Source organism: Phascolarctos cinereus, unplaced genomic scaffold, assembly GCF_003287225.1.
Source record: "Phascolarctos cinereus isolate Bilbo 61053 unplaced genomic scaffold, phaCin_HiC Scaffold_9;HRSCAF=440, whole genome shotgun sequence".
Lineage (NCBI taxonomy): Eukaryota > Metazoa > Chordata > Mammalia > Diprotodontia > Phascolarctidae > Phascolarctos > Phascolarctos cinereus.
Window position 1 is genome coordinate 147893452 of NW_027556402.1, and position 20380 is coordinate 147913831.

Sequence of the window (20380 nt, forward strand, 5' to 3'; positions counted from 1 at the left end):
CAACCTAAGAACTGATTATTACTTATTTGGCCCTCTGTTCATGACTTTATCTTCCACATTTCAGTGAAGAGAGTATGCCATTAGGAAGAGCTTTTGTTGTTGTTTATCTTAATGAACTGAGTAATAGCCAAAAATTCCTAATAGCACCATGTTGAGGGTTTAATACGGTCCCAGGCACATTTTGCAGAACCTGACTGTGTAAAAAATACATAATATTTAGTGTTCTCATTTGAACACTAACTTGGCATACAATGCAAACTCAACATTTAGGTGAAACCTCCAGATGATTCCCACTACAATTATTCAGGTTCATTAATGTTCAAAATCAAACTACATTCCAGAGTCTAATAGGTGTTTGATGTGTGAAGGACCTTACTAAAATACGAAAAGATCTGGGGAAAGAACTTCACTGCAAAGAACTTGTTTCAACAAAAGCTCAATTTGTCTGAACTGTACTATCATAGGATATTGCCAATGATGCAGAAACAACCATTCACCAAACTATAAGAAAAGAGCCTTTCATTTTCACTGTCTCTAAGATGAAGGTATAACGATGGTAAAACAAGACCAACCTAGCTGAGAAGGTCTGCCTTGTTTTAGTTATATGGAATTTCTCAGAGTTCTTTTAGAAAACTGTGGTCTTCCAATTCAGTTACAGCACAATTCAACAGGACCAAAGAGCTATAGAAGCACTAAACTACCACGGTAAAGTGCACATAAACTGGGATAGGTACAGTTCTTTCCCAACCAGATTAATAAATAAGCTCCTGTCTTTTTATGCGATGGGATCTTAGATGAACTATTAGAATGGGAATTACAGAATGCGAGAACTAGAAGCGACTATCGAGATCACCAAGTTTAACTCTCTTGTTTTTATAGATGAGTAAAGTAAGACCCAAAGAGAATGTTATTGAGGACTTTGCTCCATGAGGATGGAGATTAGAGCAGTTGTCCTATCTCTCAATAGTAATAGTCCCTGATTCCTTGACTTGCCATGAGTTGTAAAAGTCAGGGGCTGAGCAGAAGCCAGTCCTCTTGACCCCTACACCTCAATATTCTTTCCTCTATGGCATGCTATTTCACAGCTATGGTAACATAAAAACACTAACAGGAAGGGAAAAAATCAACTTGACACTTACAGGAACCAGCAAATAACTACAATCAAGGCAGAAAAGAAGCTCACACCTCTGTTCTCATTTGCTCAGCAAGCTAGAGCTGGCAAGATTTCTCAAAAGGAGTTTTCTTCATCATCTAAAGTACCAGGTATTTTTTTTAAATGAGCTTAATAAACCCATTTCTTGAGCTGTTGCAACAAGTACTCTGTTCCTCTGTAAAAGTACATTTGTCCAAATAGTCAAGTATTGCTTATGCTCAAGACTGATCCTACAGGTGAAGAGGATAAAGAACAAAATCAGATCCCAAGGAGGCAACTGTACAGGAAACTGATTTTTAAAAATATACATTTTTAAAATTTATTCAGCAAATAAAGGAAAAGCTTACTAGGAAAGAAGGAAACAACTACACCAATTTTAGGAGCTGGGGTGATTTTATTCAAATAAAATTGGGTTTTATGTGTGTTTCATTGGAAATGCTAATGAACAAATATCAAGTAAGTATTGTCAAACTTCAGGTACGCATTGGCAAAAGCAAAGTAATCCCAAAAGATAAAATAGGGCAGATAAGCACTAATTGACAGATGTCCTCTCTCAAGTGACAGTCAAGATTTAATAAACAAAGTAATCCTCATGACCTGATATTTATACTTTGGGGTAGAAAGCACAGGGAAGCAAAGTAACAGTATTCCCTTAGTTAAAAACTTTTCACATTTAAAACAAGATAATTAACTCTAGGGATAGGATGGAAGTTTTCCTAGTCTAAGATAATGCTATCTCCCAAAAGGTAAAACAAAACCAAAAAGGCATCATATGATAACAATGTTTTAAAATTAGTCTGATCACATGTGATGTTTATGACTGGACTGTGAAACTAAATGTCCTGTTGTGTTGTTTCAAATTGGCTAAACATCGGTCAGTTAAGATGTTTTTATCTTTGCTTCTAGAGTTTGCTAAAATACAGTATGGTATTTAACAATGGAATTCTTGAAACTGTGGAGTAAGCCTTGTATCAAATGAATATGATCGTAAACACCTACACATTTTTATCAAATTAATTGAATTAGTTTCTAAATAAAAAAGTTATAAAAAGGCAATATATCTAAAGTTATCAAAACACACTACACCAAAAAAAAAATTTTAGCTCTCCCCTTCGAGTGATACAGAATTGTCATTCACATTATCTTAAGTGAGGTTTGAAGAACTCTTAGAACAGATGGAAGCACCACTGGAGTTGATTTGTCCAGATGTACAGGAGCAAAGAAATACTTCCAGTCAACTTAAAACCCTAGTGGAGAAAAACATACATGGTCAGAGTCATCACTTCCTTTTCATTTCTTTCAGCATGGCTTGAAATGAAAGAAGGAGAGGCTAGGTTCACAGCAATAAAACTTTTCAGCTTCTCCCAAAGTAGCGGCCAGACTATCTTTGCTGAAGACTCTTCATATCTTAGAGAACCTTACGCAGCTCTAAGGGACAAGCAGGATTGTCTGCTTCTGTGTCATTAGCAACGGTCAAGAGCAGAAGACGTGGGAATAATAATGCCTGTGTTTATTATGCTTATATAGTACTGTACAGTCTACAAAGTGTTTTCACCTACGTATCTCATGTGACTCCCAAAATTGAGCTCCAAGAGGTTACATGACTTGTCCTAAGTCCCACAGCCAACAAGGAAGTCAGGGTGGAGCGAGGACTGGAATCCAAGTTTACTGCCTTCTACCTCTTAAGATACTGCCTATGTCAACCAGGAACATTAGCGTCACTGAGAAATACAACTGGAGTGTCCATCTATCAAAAAAGACACATTCTGAGATTGACAGAACTATGAAGAGTTTGAAGAACTTTAGCTAATCTAAATTAATCTAATCTCCACTTACTTGCATTGATATCTCTTGATGGAGAAGGGCTTCGGCTTCTTGATGCCTACAAAGCATAGAACAACAACAAAAGGTCAATGATTAATGGGACTTAAGCTTATAACACAGTTGGGTTTTTTTTCCTAATACCAGATAAAGAGTGGCTCCAAAGCACTTCAGAATTATGCTGAATTATTCTTATATTATGTATTATTATTGTATTATATATTATTATATATAATTATTATTCAGAATTATTTTTTGCTCTAAAGTTGTTTAGCAGTTGTAGCTTTTGTTGGACTGTATGGGATAGAAATATATGTGTGTGTGTGTGTGTGTGTGTGTGTGTATTTTTTTTTAACTGGAGACTTAATGTTAGTTTGTCTTAAATTGAGGCAGCTAGGGGGCCCAGAGGATAGAGCAATGGAGTTGGAGACAAAAAGACTTCAGTTCAAAGCCTACCTCAGATATTAATTAGTTTTGTGACCCTGGGCAAGTCACTTCTCTGTCTCAGTTGCCCTATCTGTAAAATGATAATAATAGCCCCTACTCTCCTCATGGTGTTGTTGTAAAGACCAAATAAAATAACACGTAAAGTGCTTTGCAGATTTGAAGCATTACATAAATGTTAGCTATTACTAAATTGCTTTATTAACTACTAAAAAGATGCGTCATAAAAGTATAAATCAATCTATTTAGATGGCTTTTCCAGGTTCATACAAGTAGGTTAAAGAGGTATCTGGAACTAGGGTCCACAAGAACTCAAGATAATGTAATTTCTATTTTATGTATGATTTTCATTGAAAAATTAGAACAAAAGGTATTAAAATCTAATGGGGAGGTGGAGTAAATTTGATTCTTTCTAGGCTTATAAACCATCCTCTATAGAACAGTAAACAACAGCATTCCTGTTGATGGTACCACAATCCTCCAAGATACCTGGGAGCAAAATCTCAGCCTTCTCTGACTTTCTCCTCTCCTCCCTCATAGTCCCCACATATGACCAAATGTGAAGCTGTATCAATGCTTTCTTTCTCAACATCTCTGACACCAACTCCTTCTCCCCAGGCACACCCTCACTACACTCATTCACCTCTAAAACTTCTCACTTGGACTATTTCAATAGCTTCCTAACTGGTCTCCCTTCCACTGGTCTCTCCTCCTTCCAATCTATCCTTCATATAACTGCCAAAATAACGTTCCTATCACACAGACTCGAGAAATCATTCTCCCGCTCAAAAACTTTCATGTGTTGGGGCAGCTAGGTGGTTCAGTGGGAAGAGAACTGGCCCTGGAGTGAGGAGGACCTGAGTTTAAATCCAGCCTCAGATACTTGACACGTTCTAGCTGTGTGACCTTGGGCAAGTCACTTAACCCCATTGCCTAGCAAAAAATAAACAAAAAAAGAAACCCAGGAACTATATGAACACAATTACAAAACACTCTTCACACAAATAAAGTCAGATCTAAATAATTGGAAAAACATCAGTTGCTCATGGGTAGGCTGAGGTAATATAATAAAAATGACAATTCTAAAAAAAAAAAAAACTTTCATGTGTTGCCTAATAAATTCAATGCACACTCCTATGCCGCCCACTTAGGATCTGATCCTGGCCTCCACAGTCTGCCTCCAATCTATCTTTCCAGGCTTCTTTCCTCCTACTCTCCTTGCTACATGCTATGTTACAGACAAACTATGCTACTAGTTGTTCTTTACTCTTGTCTTGCCTTTTCCCATTTCTTATCTGGAACATACACTCCTTCCTCATTTCCATTTGTTGAAATCATCCTCTCCCTGCAAGACCCAGCTCGAATGCTAACCTTCTCCATGAGGCTGAAAGTGATCTCTCTCTCTCCCTATGTTTATCATAGAATTTGGCATAGACTCTACCTTTGTCCTCCTCCTTTCTCTACTTTGACTCATACTTTCCTTAGGTATGTGTCTCATCCCTCAAAGTGCTCGTATACACAGTAGGCACCTATTGCTGAACTGACTGTTGAAGGCCCCAGGAAATGAGATGGCTTTCTCCGGGTTATGCAAATAGTGGCAAAAGCAGAACCTGAACATTGATCCTTAGAATCCAAAGTCAGTGCCTCATGCTATCCTAGCAAATTATCGCTCTACCCATAGATGGACATTATATTGATCCAAACAGAGGTTTTTCCCTAGAATATATGCTGCAACCCTAACATGACAACCCTTTGAAAATATATTATCTCTGTGTGTGTATATATATATATATGTTTAATGTATATATATGTACACACACATACATAGACACATGTATATATATATGTATATACATACATAGACATAAGCCTGAAAACCATACAAAATTATTATGTAAAAGTATATTTCAAAGTGAAATGTATCATCTTACATTTCTTTCAATTCAAATAAAATGTTTTACTAATTTTTACCTAAAAAAGGAAAAAAAATAAAGAGTGAGATTATAAGCACAGGTTTTTTACAGACCAGATGTGGAGAATGTTTTGGCCTATACTCAGACCAATATAACTACTGATTTTCCTATAAGGAAATGGAAGGAATAGAAGTTACTGACTCCTCAAGATAAAAATTTGTTTCATAGAATTTAAGATAATTAGAGTGATAAATACCCCGCTTTTACACGGGCTACCATGCTGAGGGACAGGGCTTAGACTTCGACTCCTACTTCGGTTGACGCATTTCACAGATGACCACTGTATCAGAGAACAGAAAGGAAAAAGTCACATGGTTGTGAAAAAGTAACCACACAACTTAACACTACGTGTGGGAATAGCTTTGGATCCAATTGTTATCAATGTTACTAGTCTTCTACTACTGACCATCAGTATAATTTATACCAATTTTGTTTCCTATAATTATCAAATACTATATTTAGTAACAGGTTGTAGTGTTTCTCTGATAAAATCCCATTACAAAGAACTCTAAGGGACATCCAATTTCTTTGTGTCACTATAATTTTGTTAAAATGAGTCAATTACTAGAAATTACATTCACAGTCTATAACATATGGAAATACAGCTGATTAATAAATGGAAAAAAAATACTTTTGATAAGAAAAAGGGAGGTGGTGGTATCCTCCAACCCACTAATCTCATATTCCTCAAAGTTTCATCTATTTGTTTAATGTCATTTTGTTTTAGGAATTTAAAGAGTAACAAGTTCTGATCTTTGATGTAAGAAAGGTAAGTGAATTTTAAAACTTATTGCTATTTGAACATAAGGACCATCAAATAGCTCTCTAATTCTTTCTGCAATGCAAACAGGTGCTTTATTACAAGGCAGGAATTGGAAGGAACATTTGTTGTATGGGATCTTTCAATATATAAAGGTTATTGCAACCAGTTTAACAATACCTCTTTTCTATTTCTGCCTCACTGAAACATGGAAATGGTTTTGCTATCTAGAACCCTTCACTGTAATGATATTCACATACTGGGATTTTACCCATAATATGCTTCATAAATTCCCTTTAATTCATTACAAAATTGAAATTATTCAATAAACTTATTGGGTTTAATTCTCCCCGTGATATCCAGAAATACTTGTGGTCATTACCCTCCCCATCCTCCAATACAAAGAAAATAGAAACAGAGCCTATCCCTTGTGCTCTTACATAATGACTAGGAGAAATTTACTCTCCACCACAAAACTGACAATGCTTTCCAGGAAGCACAGTGATATAAACTATATGATGGACATTATACAGAATATCCATACACTCACAACCGCCAATGAAACCCATCAAGGTTCTCCCAATCAAACCCCATTTTGGTGACCAAGTGTGAAAGCCATGCACAGAGCAGAGTGCTTGTGCACAGGAGGCAATGAATCCATGAGTTACACTAGCTTCAATTCTCATGCCCTCACCTCCTCCCTATAAAGGAGAGGGAAATATGATCAGATTCAAGATTTCTTGGAATTAAGGGATATAAAGATTTGGGCAAAATCCTTAAGATTAACTGATAATTTAAAAATGAATAGGACTACACAGGGTCTCCATTACAGCATGGGTCAAAGGACTTTGCCTATATAATCTCACAATATTCCTGAGAGGGTGAAGGTAAATATTACTTCTCCCATTCATGGATGAGGAAGCTTGCTGCCCAGGAAAACATGGTGAATCGGTGGTAGAGCCAAAGAACAGACTTAGTTGTCTTCTAGCCTATCCATTGAACCACATACTTCCTCCCCTTTACGTGAAACCTTTTAAAATGATTGTTTTTATGAAATTCTTTGTGGAATCAATGGAACATAATTCGTCTGGGTACAAAAAGTGCCATGAATCTGTGACGCAAACAGATTCGATGAATTGCGACTCCACAATGACACCGTACAAAAGCCCCTCTCTTGGTGACAGCTTCTCCCTTCATAATGATATTTTCATTCTCCATCAGAGCAGGCCACACGTGATAGAAGACCAAGGGAGCCGTGAAATCAGAGTCACAGCTGCGGCGATACCTATTTTAAACACATGTATGAGAATTTTATCATAGTAAAGAAAGATAAGCTGAGAATAACGTGAAACTGGAATGAATCCATAATGGATCACCACCAGAGTCACTTCTACTTTAGCTTTACGTATAATATCATCATATTAATCATTATATAAAATATATAACAGTATTATATTAATAATTATGTTAATTAGCTAGATAAAGAAAAATAAGCAACGTAAGTAAGTTTTGTACTTCTGGGACCAGACATGAGGCATTATGTACTATTAGGTACAATTAAGTGGAGCATGTACACAATAGAATGACCAGGATGGTGAGCAATCTTTAAAGCATATCTATTGAGAAATAGTTCAAATGAATGGTTATGTAGGTTGAGCCAAGATCAGTGGGTGAAAGGTATAAAGCAGCTGGTAAGTGCTCATCATACAGAAGAACTTTCTAATTAACAGATATGTCTAATAGAGTCACAGTCTACTTTGCATGTCAGGGAGCTTTCTTTCAACTAGATATATTTAATCAAAAGTCGGTAAAGCTTCTGTCAAGGATTCCACCCTGGGAGAAATGTTGGACTACATGGGCTCTGGGATCCCTTTGTAATTTGAATGTTCCATAATTTTATGATTCTAAGAAGTTTGTAGATGATTCTGGGTTGTAAATTTCCCTAAGAAGAGATTTATAGGAAAGGAATGAGGAAGATTACATTTTTAATATTAAGAAGATTACATTGTTTTGCCTTGCAAAACAAGCAAAAGAAAAATTATCTGAAACCTAGACATTGATTGAAAACTAGGAGTAGCAATGACAGCAACTAGAAAACAGATATAATTGATATAATAGGTACAATGAAATCCATCTTTACTGTAAGTTGTATGTGGCATAAAGGAGTACTTATTCTCCCCTTACATGAGCTCTGATCATGTATGGCTAGAGAAGCCACTAAGGGTTAGTAAAATCCTAAAAACTGAACAAAGACCTAGAACTGTGATTGACAATTCTGGTTCAGTAACAACTTAGAGAGATCCCATTTATCTGGAGGGGTAAGATTTAAATGTTCAACTCAGATTTTTAAATGTTCAAGACAAAATTAACTTTAATTTCTACTTATTTGAAAGAAAAGCCCATCATAGAGAACTTTTAGGAAGGGAAACTGAATATCAAACTAAAATAGGTAATTATAATTTTGGAAAGGTTGGGAATCATTGCTCTAAACGATACAGTAAATATTCAATAATACATTTGTGTATTTATGTGGCACATTTCTTCTAAGATACTTCAATCAGATACCCATTAATCCACACTATCTCCCAATGAGTTATACTTTCACCACAACAATTCAATCCCATGTAATTGAGGGAAAAACTCTATTCAAGGTGAAGTGGTTTATAATAGCATTCATTATTATACTTATTGCTGTAATAACAGTAATAAGGGTAGGGACAAGCCCAAGAGTCAATCTATGTCTTTTGACTCCCTTTATCAATGTTCTTTACTCAAAACAACACTTTCCAAAAGTTAGGAGCAGCAGCCCCACATTGGCTCAGAAGATATGCTCTAATTGATTTGTGAAATATTTCTTAGCTTTTTTAGATTCTATTTTTGCACCTAAGTTTTCTTACTTGCAATCATTAAAAATCTCTCCATCAGCACCAAATGCAATATCTAGGGGAGGATCCAAAGTCTGCATTGCAAATGCAATACAGCATATCTCCTTGATGAAGCAGCTAATAATGGCAAACTCAACTTCAGGTGGAAAAGAAATCTTGGGGTTCACGTTCATGGCACGAATCACGTCCTGAAAATAAAAAGACCTTATTCTCATTATTCACTTGTGACAAGAAATTATGATTTCCTAGAACTTTGACATGTGTGAGAGATCAGAAAAACAGGCCACTTGGGTGGGCTACAGTGAAGAGAAAAAGAAAATGCATTTAGAAAAAGAATGGAAACTGTACCTTAACTACTACCTACTCACGTAGCAGGGAACAAAGAAGGAAGGACAGTGACAGACCCAGATCACGCAGTGCTAAATGGAGAATACAGATAAGTGGCTTTTTTTCTTACCATTACCTTTATTTTGCCATCCTAGGTAAATGCATGATTTGCCTATACTGGAGATCTTGTTCATAAACTTATCTTAAGAATATGAACTATGCTCAATTTAATCCTATAAAACTTCCAAAGAAGGAAGCAGAAGTCAATAAACACCTAGCAAACCTATTACTATGCATATATATGTATGTATATATGCATACATATATACATGTTATAAGTATAGCAACAAATAAAGTAGATGTTTACTTCCTCTCTCTTCTAAAACAGAGGTATGCTTACTATCTGTGTGACCCTGGGCAAGTCTCTTAACCCCAGTTGCCTTAAAAAAAAAATGAAGGACAAAAACAGAGGTATGGGGGCAGCTAGGTGGTGCAATGGATAGAGCACTGGCCCTGGATTCAGGAGGACCTGAGTTCAAATCCAGCCTCAGATACATAACACTAACTATCTGTGTGACTCTGGGCAAGTCACTTAACCCCATTGTCTAGACAAAAATAAAATAAAATAAAACAGAGGTGTGTTTTAAAAATAAGATAAATTTATGGTTATATAGATTATCTTCTAGCCAATGACATCATTAACAGAGTACATTCATCCTGTTAAAAATTTCCAGCACTTACATTAACGCTGCTTTGAACATCATATAAATCAAGATGACAAATTATGTAATCCGTGACAACGTCCTCAATAGATTCTGTCCCAATATGACCTGGTGTTAAAGTCTTCCTCACACGTATTTTGAAGTGTCTGAATGCCATCTTAGCTACATGGAAAGACTCCTGCACATTAAAAAATGCCATATATTCTTCTTAGTGAAGGGGATGGTAAAGCAGGGGCTACAAAACAACCATAATCAAAACAAAAATTTTTTTTTGTCTTCTTGTTGACCTTAACCAAGATGTTTAAAAGAAGTTTTGGGAAAGGAAGAAATTTCAGGGGTTTCAACAAAGCCTCTATCCCTGAATCAAAAAGTACACAATGAAAAGGCTATGAGATTTAATGGATTTCAAGACAGTTGACAATAATCTAAAGTTAATTTTGTTTGTCAATCATTGCAATATGGTTTATGGGAAGACAGAAATAAATCATCTAGCTTATAGAAGCATTTGCCTAATAGTGGTAGCTGATGTTGTGAACCCAAACAAGAATCATACTATTAATAAAGAAAGATTAGGAAATCATATTGTTCTACTATTAACTAGCTATGTATCTTTGGTCAAACCATTTGATCTTTCTGGGTTTCAGTTTCCTCATATGTATAATGAATGGATTGGACTAGATAATATCAGGTTTCTTAAAGAACTAAAAGTCTACAGAATTATACATATGTGTACATATATATATATATATGTATATATATATATATATACACATGTGCAAATATAACATAATACATCATGGAGATAAAAAGAATGTAGGAAGGAAGGAAGGAATATCTTTGATAAATTAATGATCTACTAGCCTTTCCAAACACTGTTAATTAATACCACACTATATAAAAACTGTCAGCAAGACATCTATACCCCAGTAATTTTATGTCCTACCACTGTGGCAATATAGATGATCCTCTGCACCGTTTCCATCTTATCAATGTATCTCTTGAGTAAGGTCTGTGCCTCCATTCGGCCTTTAGTATATGCATCAGTGAAACGGGCCAGGAGATTAGCTTTGCGTGAGACAGAGTTCAGCCTGTTGGCTAGAGGTGACAGGGTCATCTCTTTTTGAACGGGACTGGAAGCCCTGCTGCATTGGGAATCAGGGCTAGGAGACCGGCTCCTGGAGAGTCTGTCAAAGAAGCATTAAAAGCATCTGAGAACTCTTAGTCAACAGCACATTGTGCCCTGGGTACCAGCCCCCTCCCCTTACACATAGATTTAGATGTGGAAAGGACCTTAAAGGCCATCAAGTCCAAAACCCTTATTTTAGAGATGAGGAACCTGAGGTGTGTAGGGCCAGGAGAAGAATGGAGTTTGTCAAAAAATAAAGATGGTCCAAAGATAACTCTATCTTACTTGGGCCTCAATATGTCCTCTTCACTTGATTTTACTTGAATTCAATACAACAAATATTTCTTAAATGTTTATTTAATGGCACATAGCACTGAGGGAAATAAGAAGATAAAGAAGAACTAGTCCTTGCCCTTAGTAGGAAAATATGGTGGTGGTGGAAGGAACACTGGACTCAGAGTTAGAACACCTGGTTTGACTTCCAGTGGCTGTAAGAAAGGCACTTACCCTCTCTGAGCCCCAGTTTCCTCATCTGTAAAATGGGGATAATAATACTTGCATTCCATATCTTCCCTGGGTTGTTGTGCGGAAAAGTATTTTGTGAATCTTAAAACATTATATAAATGAGAGTTGTTATTGTCATTATTAAGGGACAAAAGACATGTAAAGTGATTATAATACAAAATAAAATGGTTGCATTAAAGAAGTACAAACAAGGTGCTATAAGAGTTCTGTGGGGGAAAAGCTCAATTCCTGTTTGGGAGAGATTGGTGCAAGCTTTGTAGCACCTAAGCTACATCTTGAAGGGTAAGGAAAATTTCAACAGGAGTAGATGGAGAGAAGTAATGGAAAGGAAAAGGAAACATGTTCTAGGCAGGGAAAAGGTATGAGCAAAAGCATGGGGACAGGAAAACCTGAGATGTATTCATGGTTCAGTAAGTACCCTGTTTGTCTGGAGTTTGTCTGGAGTGTGGAGGTCATGGATTGAAATTGTATTTGATCCTGCTACAAAAACCGGTTAGTGACAGACAGTCAAGAGCCATGAATGCTCTTGGCCATGAAGGCCAAGGAGTTAACAGCTTTGTTTAAGTTTCTAAATGTAGGAGAAAAGATATAACACAAAAACAGGGTCAGAAATTGCTTATATCTAGAAGGGATAGGGTCTCTCAATAAGTATGGCCAAATGATCATCCCTTTTATAGAATGGGTCCCTAAGCCCCACAAAAAGTCCCTCTATATTGCCCAAAGACCTTTGGAAATGGGAACCCACCAGACAAAAGCCTCCTTGCGTTATGAATTTAGGCTTTCAAGTCTGGTTTCAAGTCATGAGTTTTCCAAAGTATAATTCTCTGACTCATTTCTTTAGCTTCAATGTTGGCATAAAATTCCCAAGGCAGCACTTGTCTTCTTCACCCATGCCTTTGTGATTAACTCCCTAGGCTTCCTAAACATATAAAATATATTTTCCCAAGTGGAAAGAAACTCCTGTACACAGTTTCTCTCTTTACCTCCTTCCCACTGTAGTGCAATTGGCCTCCCTAACATCTCCTGCCTTGTGATACCAGCAAAGTCTAGGACCCAGGTCGGCTAGTGCAAGCATGCTGCACTGATCTTGGTGCTCCTCTACCTTTTAGTAGAATATAGACAAAGACAACCTTTTACTAACAGTTGTTTGAGTTACATAATACTATAATATTATAAAGACGTAATTTTGCTTATGCTTCTACCCAAAAGCCAGTCGCCATTTTTGTCTCCTTTAGCATCAATTCAAATAAAATATGATAACAAAAAGTTATTTCATTGACATAAAGATAATACCAAATTTACAGAGTGCTTCAATTTACAAAGCACTTTCCTTCCAACAACCCTGTGAGATAGGTAGCATTATTATCCCCATTTAATAGAACCTGGGACTCAAAGAGATTGTACTTGCATCAGGTCACATGGCAAATAAATGGAAGAGCCAGAACTGAAATGTAGGTCTCTTGACTTCAGATCCTACCATAGTTCTGTGTTGTCTCTCCAACATTAAAATTTCATTTTGAAATATTTTCCATAATGGGACAATTTAGAAGCATGTGCCAGGCTGGATCACAGACCTGCTCTGGAGAACAGATTTTTCTGCAGACAGGACAGCAATCTCATCCTTCAGAGTCCGAAGCTGTCGCTCATAGTCAGCTATCATATCCAAGCTGCGTTGGCGGGACTCCTCCTGGGCTTGAAGAGACTTGAGTCTTAAACACAAAGAAAAAAAAATAATTCAATGAGCAATAGCATGCATGCTTAGCAATAGCAGTAGCTCCACTAATCAGACCCCTACTGAATAATAAGTTTTATGAAAATGCAGATGAGCAATGCAAAAGGTAAGAAGTGAAAGGAAACCCAGGAGTCAGAATACCATGCCATGTCTGTGACTCAGAATGAATGGATATTTTTTTTTCCTACAGAGGATACTCACCTAGGTGATTGATGTCATCTCAGAACAGGGAGCCAACTAGAAGCCCGTATAGAGTAAAGAATATTGCATTGTTTTGGCTATTCCACTCTAGGTTAGACCAGCCTTCACTGAACACCACTGTGAAAGTCTGGCCTCCAGAAATTTATTATGAATATTTATCAAAAGCAGTAAAAAGAGGCTGGAGGAAAGAAGTGCATGATTTTATCCCTGAATGAATTTTAATCTTATATCTGTTAGGCATGAACTGATAACTATTGAAGGACTTTAAATTTCTCAACTGAGCTCTTCCTTATCTGGATAAATACCTTGAACAACTTCAAAGAAGCCATTTTACAGCCATAAGTGCCACAATTCAAGAACAGCAACACAAGAAGGAAACATGTAAAGGGACTGCTTAGGCATTACAATCAGAAAAGTCAGATCAGCCAATGTATGAAACAACGATTAAAGAAAGCTTCCCTGTGGCAAAGAGGGAGACTGAAATTGTCTAAGAGGAAAGACAAAGAAGAGTTTCTAATCTGCATCACTGGAGGGAGTTTCCACATCACCATTTCTCTATACCAGTGAAATCACTGATCTAGATTTTTTAAACTATTCTTTAAATTTGTTATTGAGGGCTAAAACTGCAATACCTCAAGCTCAGGAATAGAAGGAAAAGGGGAAAAACTACTTTGTTTGACACATAACCACCTAAACCATAGCTCTGATTAAACTTACCTTTTTAAAGGTTACTATCAATCTATCATTTGCTTAGTAAGATTGACCATTATTCCATAAGACAAGAGAATAATGAAGAACAGAAATATATACTTCAAGAATTGGCAAGGCAAAGATTAAGCAACAGGGCACCACCAAATACAGCTGAGGCAAATTTTTCTTACTGATTCTTTAGATGAATTATTTCATCCTCTGCAGCCAAAAGGGCTGTAGCTGATTTGGCCTTGGTGTCTTCAAGATCCATCTCAGTTTCTGCCAGACTGTAAGAGAAATCAGTAACTAAGGACAGATTTTCAAAATTGGTAGACCTTCCAAATTAAGCACAAGTTCTTCCCCAAAAAATTCACTGAATCAGGAAACAAAAAGACCCAGCTGTGAACAGACATCTGTATTCATAGTAAAAATATCATAGTAGGTTTCTATGCAAACACAGACTAACATTCTTTGATGAACAAAAGCAACCACACTAGAAAATACATGAGCTTCCATTTCCCCCCAAATACTGTGTAACAATTAGTACTAAGAAAAGAATATAGCACACACAAGAAAGATTATATTTGTCCAATCCTCTCCATCTTGCCCCTCTAATTGTTTCAATGGTTTGTTTACTGACCAATAGTTTTGTTCCTAACTTTAAAATGGCCATCATGTATCAGTTTACTAATTCCTAGGTCTTCGTCCACTTCACCCATGCCTACTATAACTTCCTAATCTTCCTAAACATTCAAACTATATGTTTCCTGTTGGTTTCCAATAATGGCCCCTGCTTTACGGTAGATGTTGCTTCTCTTTTGTGTCAGCAAGACACTATCTGCTGACAGTATCTTCTGACTATTTCTTGGGTTCTCTGTTGCCACCTGGTACCAGAGGAGAATACAATATCTTTCTCCTCTCCTCACTTCCCCCCTTTTCTTACTTCCTCCATAAAAGCAGCATTTCATCCTTACAGATAATTACAAAGATTTTCTACAGAGTGCTTTAAGGGGAAATTCCTGTAAAGTATTCCTCCAATCTTTTTCATGGTATAGAAAGGACCCTGGGTTTTCAAATGCTATTCTAGTTGACTGCAAGTCCTGACAGGTCCTGGTCAGGCTGCAAAGGCTGTGAGCATGGGCCTAGTGATGGAGTACTGTTGAGGACCAGCCTTGCTAAGTCTAGAGGCTCATCATCAGGTTGGCTTTGGGTTCGAGTTTTTCATCCACAATAACTCTTGAAGATCGTCTACTAAGTTACAGAAGGGTTGCAATCTGCATCACTGACAGCAGAACCCACATGATAGCACAGATCCTTGAAGTACTGAATTACTATAAGAGGAAAATACAAAGTGGGTATAATAAAAATGAAAAGGGTAACATTTATAAGTAGAAAAGCTTTTTATTAATAAATCTTCCTTTATATCAACTACAGGGAATCAGGGCTACTTTTTCTTAGCTCCCCCTTCCTTCTAATTGACCTCCTTTTGCCAAGTCTTAATCTTGATGTTACCTCTTTTGATGTTAGCTCTACTAAACTTTATGATAGTTCCTGTGTACTGCATTCAATTTGCAAAGCTGTTGGTATCTCAACTTTTCTGAATAGCGGTTTCAATAGACTGGTTAAGAACAGAAGTCAGATTGCAAGGAGTTGAGGAATGAGTAGCTGAAGAAAATCAAGGTAGTGAGGGTACCAGACTACTTTTTCTACATTTGTACAATAAAATAGAGGACAAAGAAAAAAATGTTAGCTTGAGGGAATTGCATTGTCAAGGGAAGCATTTTTTAAGGAAACATGGCCATTTTTGAGGAAAGAAGAGATATGAGAAAGTTTGTGGATAAAGAAAAAGGAGTCAGTAAAGAGAAAGATCTTAAAGATTAAAAAGAGAAAATATGGAACAAGACCCTAAAGAAAATAGGAGAAGATGGAATTGAAGGCACAGAGGGAAGGGTTAAATTTGGTAAGGAGAAGGAGTAACTAATTTATCCTCTAAGACAAGAAGGAAGGAGGAGAAAATATGCAAAAATATAGGGGTTTTTTGAGGTATGGAGGAAGGAAGTTAAGGAAGGTAATTGAGTAGTCTTCATCTTTTCAGTAAAGTAGGAGACAAGGCAATTTTCTGAAAGAGAAGAAAATTCAAATGGAGTTCAGGGTTTGAGGAGATCAGAAAAGGTTTGGAATAGCTGATATGGTAAATGTGATAGGGAAATCATAAGAAATTAACATGAGGGTTTTCACGGAGCACCTAAGGACCTAACTGAGGTTAGAATGCATACATTTGTAATGAATAGAGTCAGCACAGTGTCATAACTTCCTAAACCAATATTTAGTTTAGAAATAAAGAAAATGGGGATTAGCAGAGAAGGAACAGTGGAATCACAAAAGGATTCAGGGATAGAGAGAGGATGACCGTTAGATTAAGACTGGGTAGGAAAAGAAGCAAAAAAAAAAAGGATAAAGGATAAAGGACTAAGAGAAAGATAGAGAATAATTCAAAACATCAAAGGTCAGGAAGAGGGCTAAGAGTAGATTTTAAGAAGAATGAGGGAGTAAGAAAGGTGGAAGGACAGGAGATTATAGTCAGATATATGTTTCACAAAGGATATGGTGCAGTTGCATGTGACAGTGATGTCTAAAGGAGTATGACAAACTGTCCTTATGAATTAACAAAGTAAAATAATGATACAGGTTCATGATTGTTGAAGGATTTGACAAAATGTGATAAAAGAACCCCCCATATGAATAATGAAATTGCCAATGATGACAACTACGGCTGACTATATGAGGCCAAAGTGGAAAGGAAGAGATTGAGAAGGAGAAAGTATTATGGAGCTCAGAATATGATCGGTATAAAGATTAAAAGAAGATGGTATATAAATAGCATTAATTTCAAAGGAAAAAAAGATTGAGTTAAGATACTAGAGAGTTGAGCAAAATAAATGCCAACTCTACCCCTGACAAGCATTTTGTTGTTGTTGTTCGGTCATTTCAGTCGTGTCCAACTCTTCATGACCCCATTTGGGGTTTTCTTGGCAAAGAAAGTGATTTGCCATGTCCTTCTCCAGCTCATTTTACAGATGAGGAACTAAGGCAAACAGGGTTAAGTGACATGTCCAGGGTCACACAGTTTTAGTGTCTGAGGCCAGATTTGAACTCATGAAGATGAGTCTTCCTCACTCCAGGCCCAGTACTTTATCCACTGTGCCACTCAGCTGCCCCGGTTTTTATTATGCACTTATAATATGCAAGGCACTTTTCTAAGCACTGGGGACATAAGTACAAAGAATGAAATAATCCCCAACTGCTGAGGAACTTAATATTCTAATGGGGGAGAAGAGAAGTACATATGTAAATATATAAAGTAAACAAATGTAAAAATATATATATATATATATACACATATGTATGCATATATGTATGTATGTATAAAGTGGCCAAATATATGGTAGATTTAGAGGGAAGGCACTACTACCAACTTGGGGGAATCAGGAACAATTTCAGACAGATGATTCTTGAACTGCATCTTGAAGGAAGAAAGGGACTCTGAGACAGAGGCAAGGAAGAAGTACATTCCAGGCATGTGGATAACCAGTGCCAAGGCCAGGAGACAGGAGGGGAGGTATTGGATGTGAGCAAAGACTTCACAGAGTGAAGGAAGGAAGGGGAAATAACATCCAATGAGGATGGAAAGATAGGTTAGGGTCAAGTTGTGAAGGGCTTTTAAAACTAAACAAAAAATTTTATGTTATCCTTGAGGCAATAGAGAGCCATTGGAGTTGATTGAGTAGTGTAGTGACATGGCCAAATTTGCACTTAGGAAGAATCACTTTAGCAGCAATATGGAGGATGGACCATAGTGGTAAGAAACCTGCAGTAGGGAGACCAATCAGAAGGCTGTTGCAATAAGCTCGGCTAGCGGTGTGGAGGAGCTGAGAACTAAGGTATTAGCTGGTGAGTGGAGCAATGTGAGAGATGTTGTGAAGGTAGATATATGGCAAGATTTGGCTACTGACTGGGTGAAGGAAAGGGAGGGGTTGAGGTTAATGCTGGGGTTATGACCCTGAGAGACTTGTGAGGATGGTGGTACATCCAAATGAAACAGGGAAATTTAGAAAAGGAGAGGGTTTTGGAGGAAGCATAAGTTCAGTTTTGGACATGTTGAGTTTGAGATGTCTCTAGGACTTCTAACTTGAAAAGGGCAGTAGGCAAGTAATGATGCAGGACTGAAGTTCAGGGGAAATACTGGGGCTGGATATATAATGTGACTTTAACTATAATCTCTTTACGTATATGTGTGTGTGTGTGTGCATACATATATACACATATAGTTGTATACACCCATGTGTATATATACACATACACGTTTTATGTTTTATCAACTTGGTAAGTCCCTAATCTTTCCTCCAATTAGAAATAAGATTATCTAAATTTTGTACCCTGGTTAATTTTTTTCTTTTAATTAAATGATCTTATTTGGTTGTTTTTAATGTATAAAAGTCTGTCTCCCTCGTATTCAGGGTCCACTGCCAAAGCTTAGGAAGGTGACTAGACCCGATTTGTTATCCAATTGGCATGCATTGCTTAATAAGTTGACATGCTAGGGGCAGCTAGGTGGCACAGCAGGTAGTGTACTGTCCCTGAAGTCAGGAGGAGCTGAGTTCAAATTTGGCCTCAGACCAAACACTTGACACTTACTAGCTGTGTGACCCTGGGCAAGTCACTTAGCCCCAATTGCCTAAAAACAAAAACAAAATAAATAAATAAACAGACAGACAGACAGACAGACAGACAGACAGATAGATAGATAGATAGATAGATAGATATAGATAGATAGATAGATAGATAGATAGATAAGTAAATTGACATGCTCAGGAGCTTGAACCTTTGTTTCCTCAGTCATTTCATCTTTTACTTGCCACAGAAGTGGATGAGGTCAAAGGTTTTGAGAATTTTTAAGAGTCAGGTGCCATAAGAGAAATGACTAGCACTGGACATGGTCGCAGAGATGTCACATGCTCAGAGAAAATTTCTTGCTTCAACCCATTTCTCTACTATCCTCATTGGCACGCCTGAAGTAAATTCTCCTAACAAAATTATCTCAATTGACTCTGCTCTTGGGGATGACAGATTGTCTCTTTTTCACCCATACCCTACACTGGTATCAGACCTAGTAATCCCAGGATCCTAAAATTAAGTCCTGTGTTCCCTTCTTCTAAGGGCACCTCTCTCCCCTTCCACATTGCTCCGAAGATGGTTTTTGCTCTCTGATCTTCTTTCTAATTCAAAGCTTTATGGTACCTAGTACAGTGCCTGGTCCATAACAGGTGTTTAATAAGTGTTTGCCTGCTTGCTTGATTAATTGATTAATCCCCTTGTGGACCTACCACTCATTGGCAGAACCAAGCTTGCAGACATACTTTGCAGAAGTCATCAATCTTTTAAGGGAGAAGTTATTTTTGTAAAATGTTTCGAATTTGGCTTTTCAAGTAATATTCTAATATATGTTTTTAAATTTTATATAAGGGTACCATGTCCTCTTTTATCACAAACTATAACTTGTTAAAAAGTATTCCATTATAAATAATAGAGATATTATCATAGAAAGGAAGACATACATATTTTATTATAATTTTATATATTTCATATATATGTCTCCTCATTCCCATTAAATTATGAACTCTTTAAGACTAAGCTCTGTCTACTATTCTCTTTTCCTCTTTCCACAATATCTTACAAATATTTGATAAATTTTGGTTGACACTACCTAAATAATTTTTCTTACATGATTTTTTAAAAACTGTACACTTTTTAAAATTTTGACATTTTTTCAAGGATTTCACATCATTCAATCACATTGTTCTCCAGTTGGCCAAAGCTGCTAGATAAATGCTACATAAATGTCTTCCTTTTGATCTCACTCCATTCCTGATCTCTTACTCCTACCCTTCAGTTGTGTGTGTTATTTTTTAATCCCAAGTGCTCCTGAATCTCGTAAGACAGTCTTTACCCTACCCTCTTTTA

General features: G+C 36.9%; 1 protein-coding gene across 16 annotated transcripts in view; it reads right to left on the reverse strand.

Moving 5' to 3' along the window:
* SPATA18 (spermatogenesis associated 18) overlaps positions 1 to 20380 on the reverse strand; it is an 80808-nt gene that overhangs the window by 31112 nt on the left and 29316 nt on the right. For 10 of the 16 annotated variants that reach the window (XR_002325253.2, XR_002325250.1, XR_002325252.1 and 7 more), the window contains 8 exons: positions 14551 to 14646; positions 13311 to 13445; positions 11029 to 11269; positions 10105 to 10263; positions 9049 to 9224; positions 7313 to 7436; positions 5588 to 5671; positions 2990 to 3035 (listed from right to left, as the gene is read on the reverse strand). Coding sequence is in view for 10 of the 16 variants with exons in the window: in XM_020990153.2 (XP_020845812.1) it covers positions 2990 to 3035; positions 5588 to 5671; positions 7313 to 7436; positions 9049 to 9224; positions 10105 to 10263; positions 11029 to 11269; positions 13311 to 13445; positions 14551 to 14646 (1061 nt within the window). In the remaining 6 variants the exon portion in view is untranslated. Of the gene's footprint in view, positions 1 to 1527; positions 2401 to 2712; positions 2901 to 2989; positions 3036 to 5587; positions 5672 to 7160; positions 7437 to 9048; positions 9225 to 10104; positions 10264 to 11028; positions 11270 to 13310; positions 13446 to 14550; positions 14647 to 20380 lie in introns of those variants that run through there. The other 6 variants (XR_002325260.2, XM_020990207.1, XM_020990138.2 and 3 more) reach the window with 6 other exon arrangements.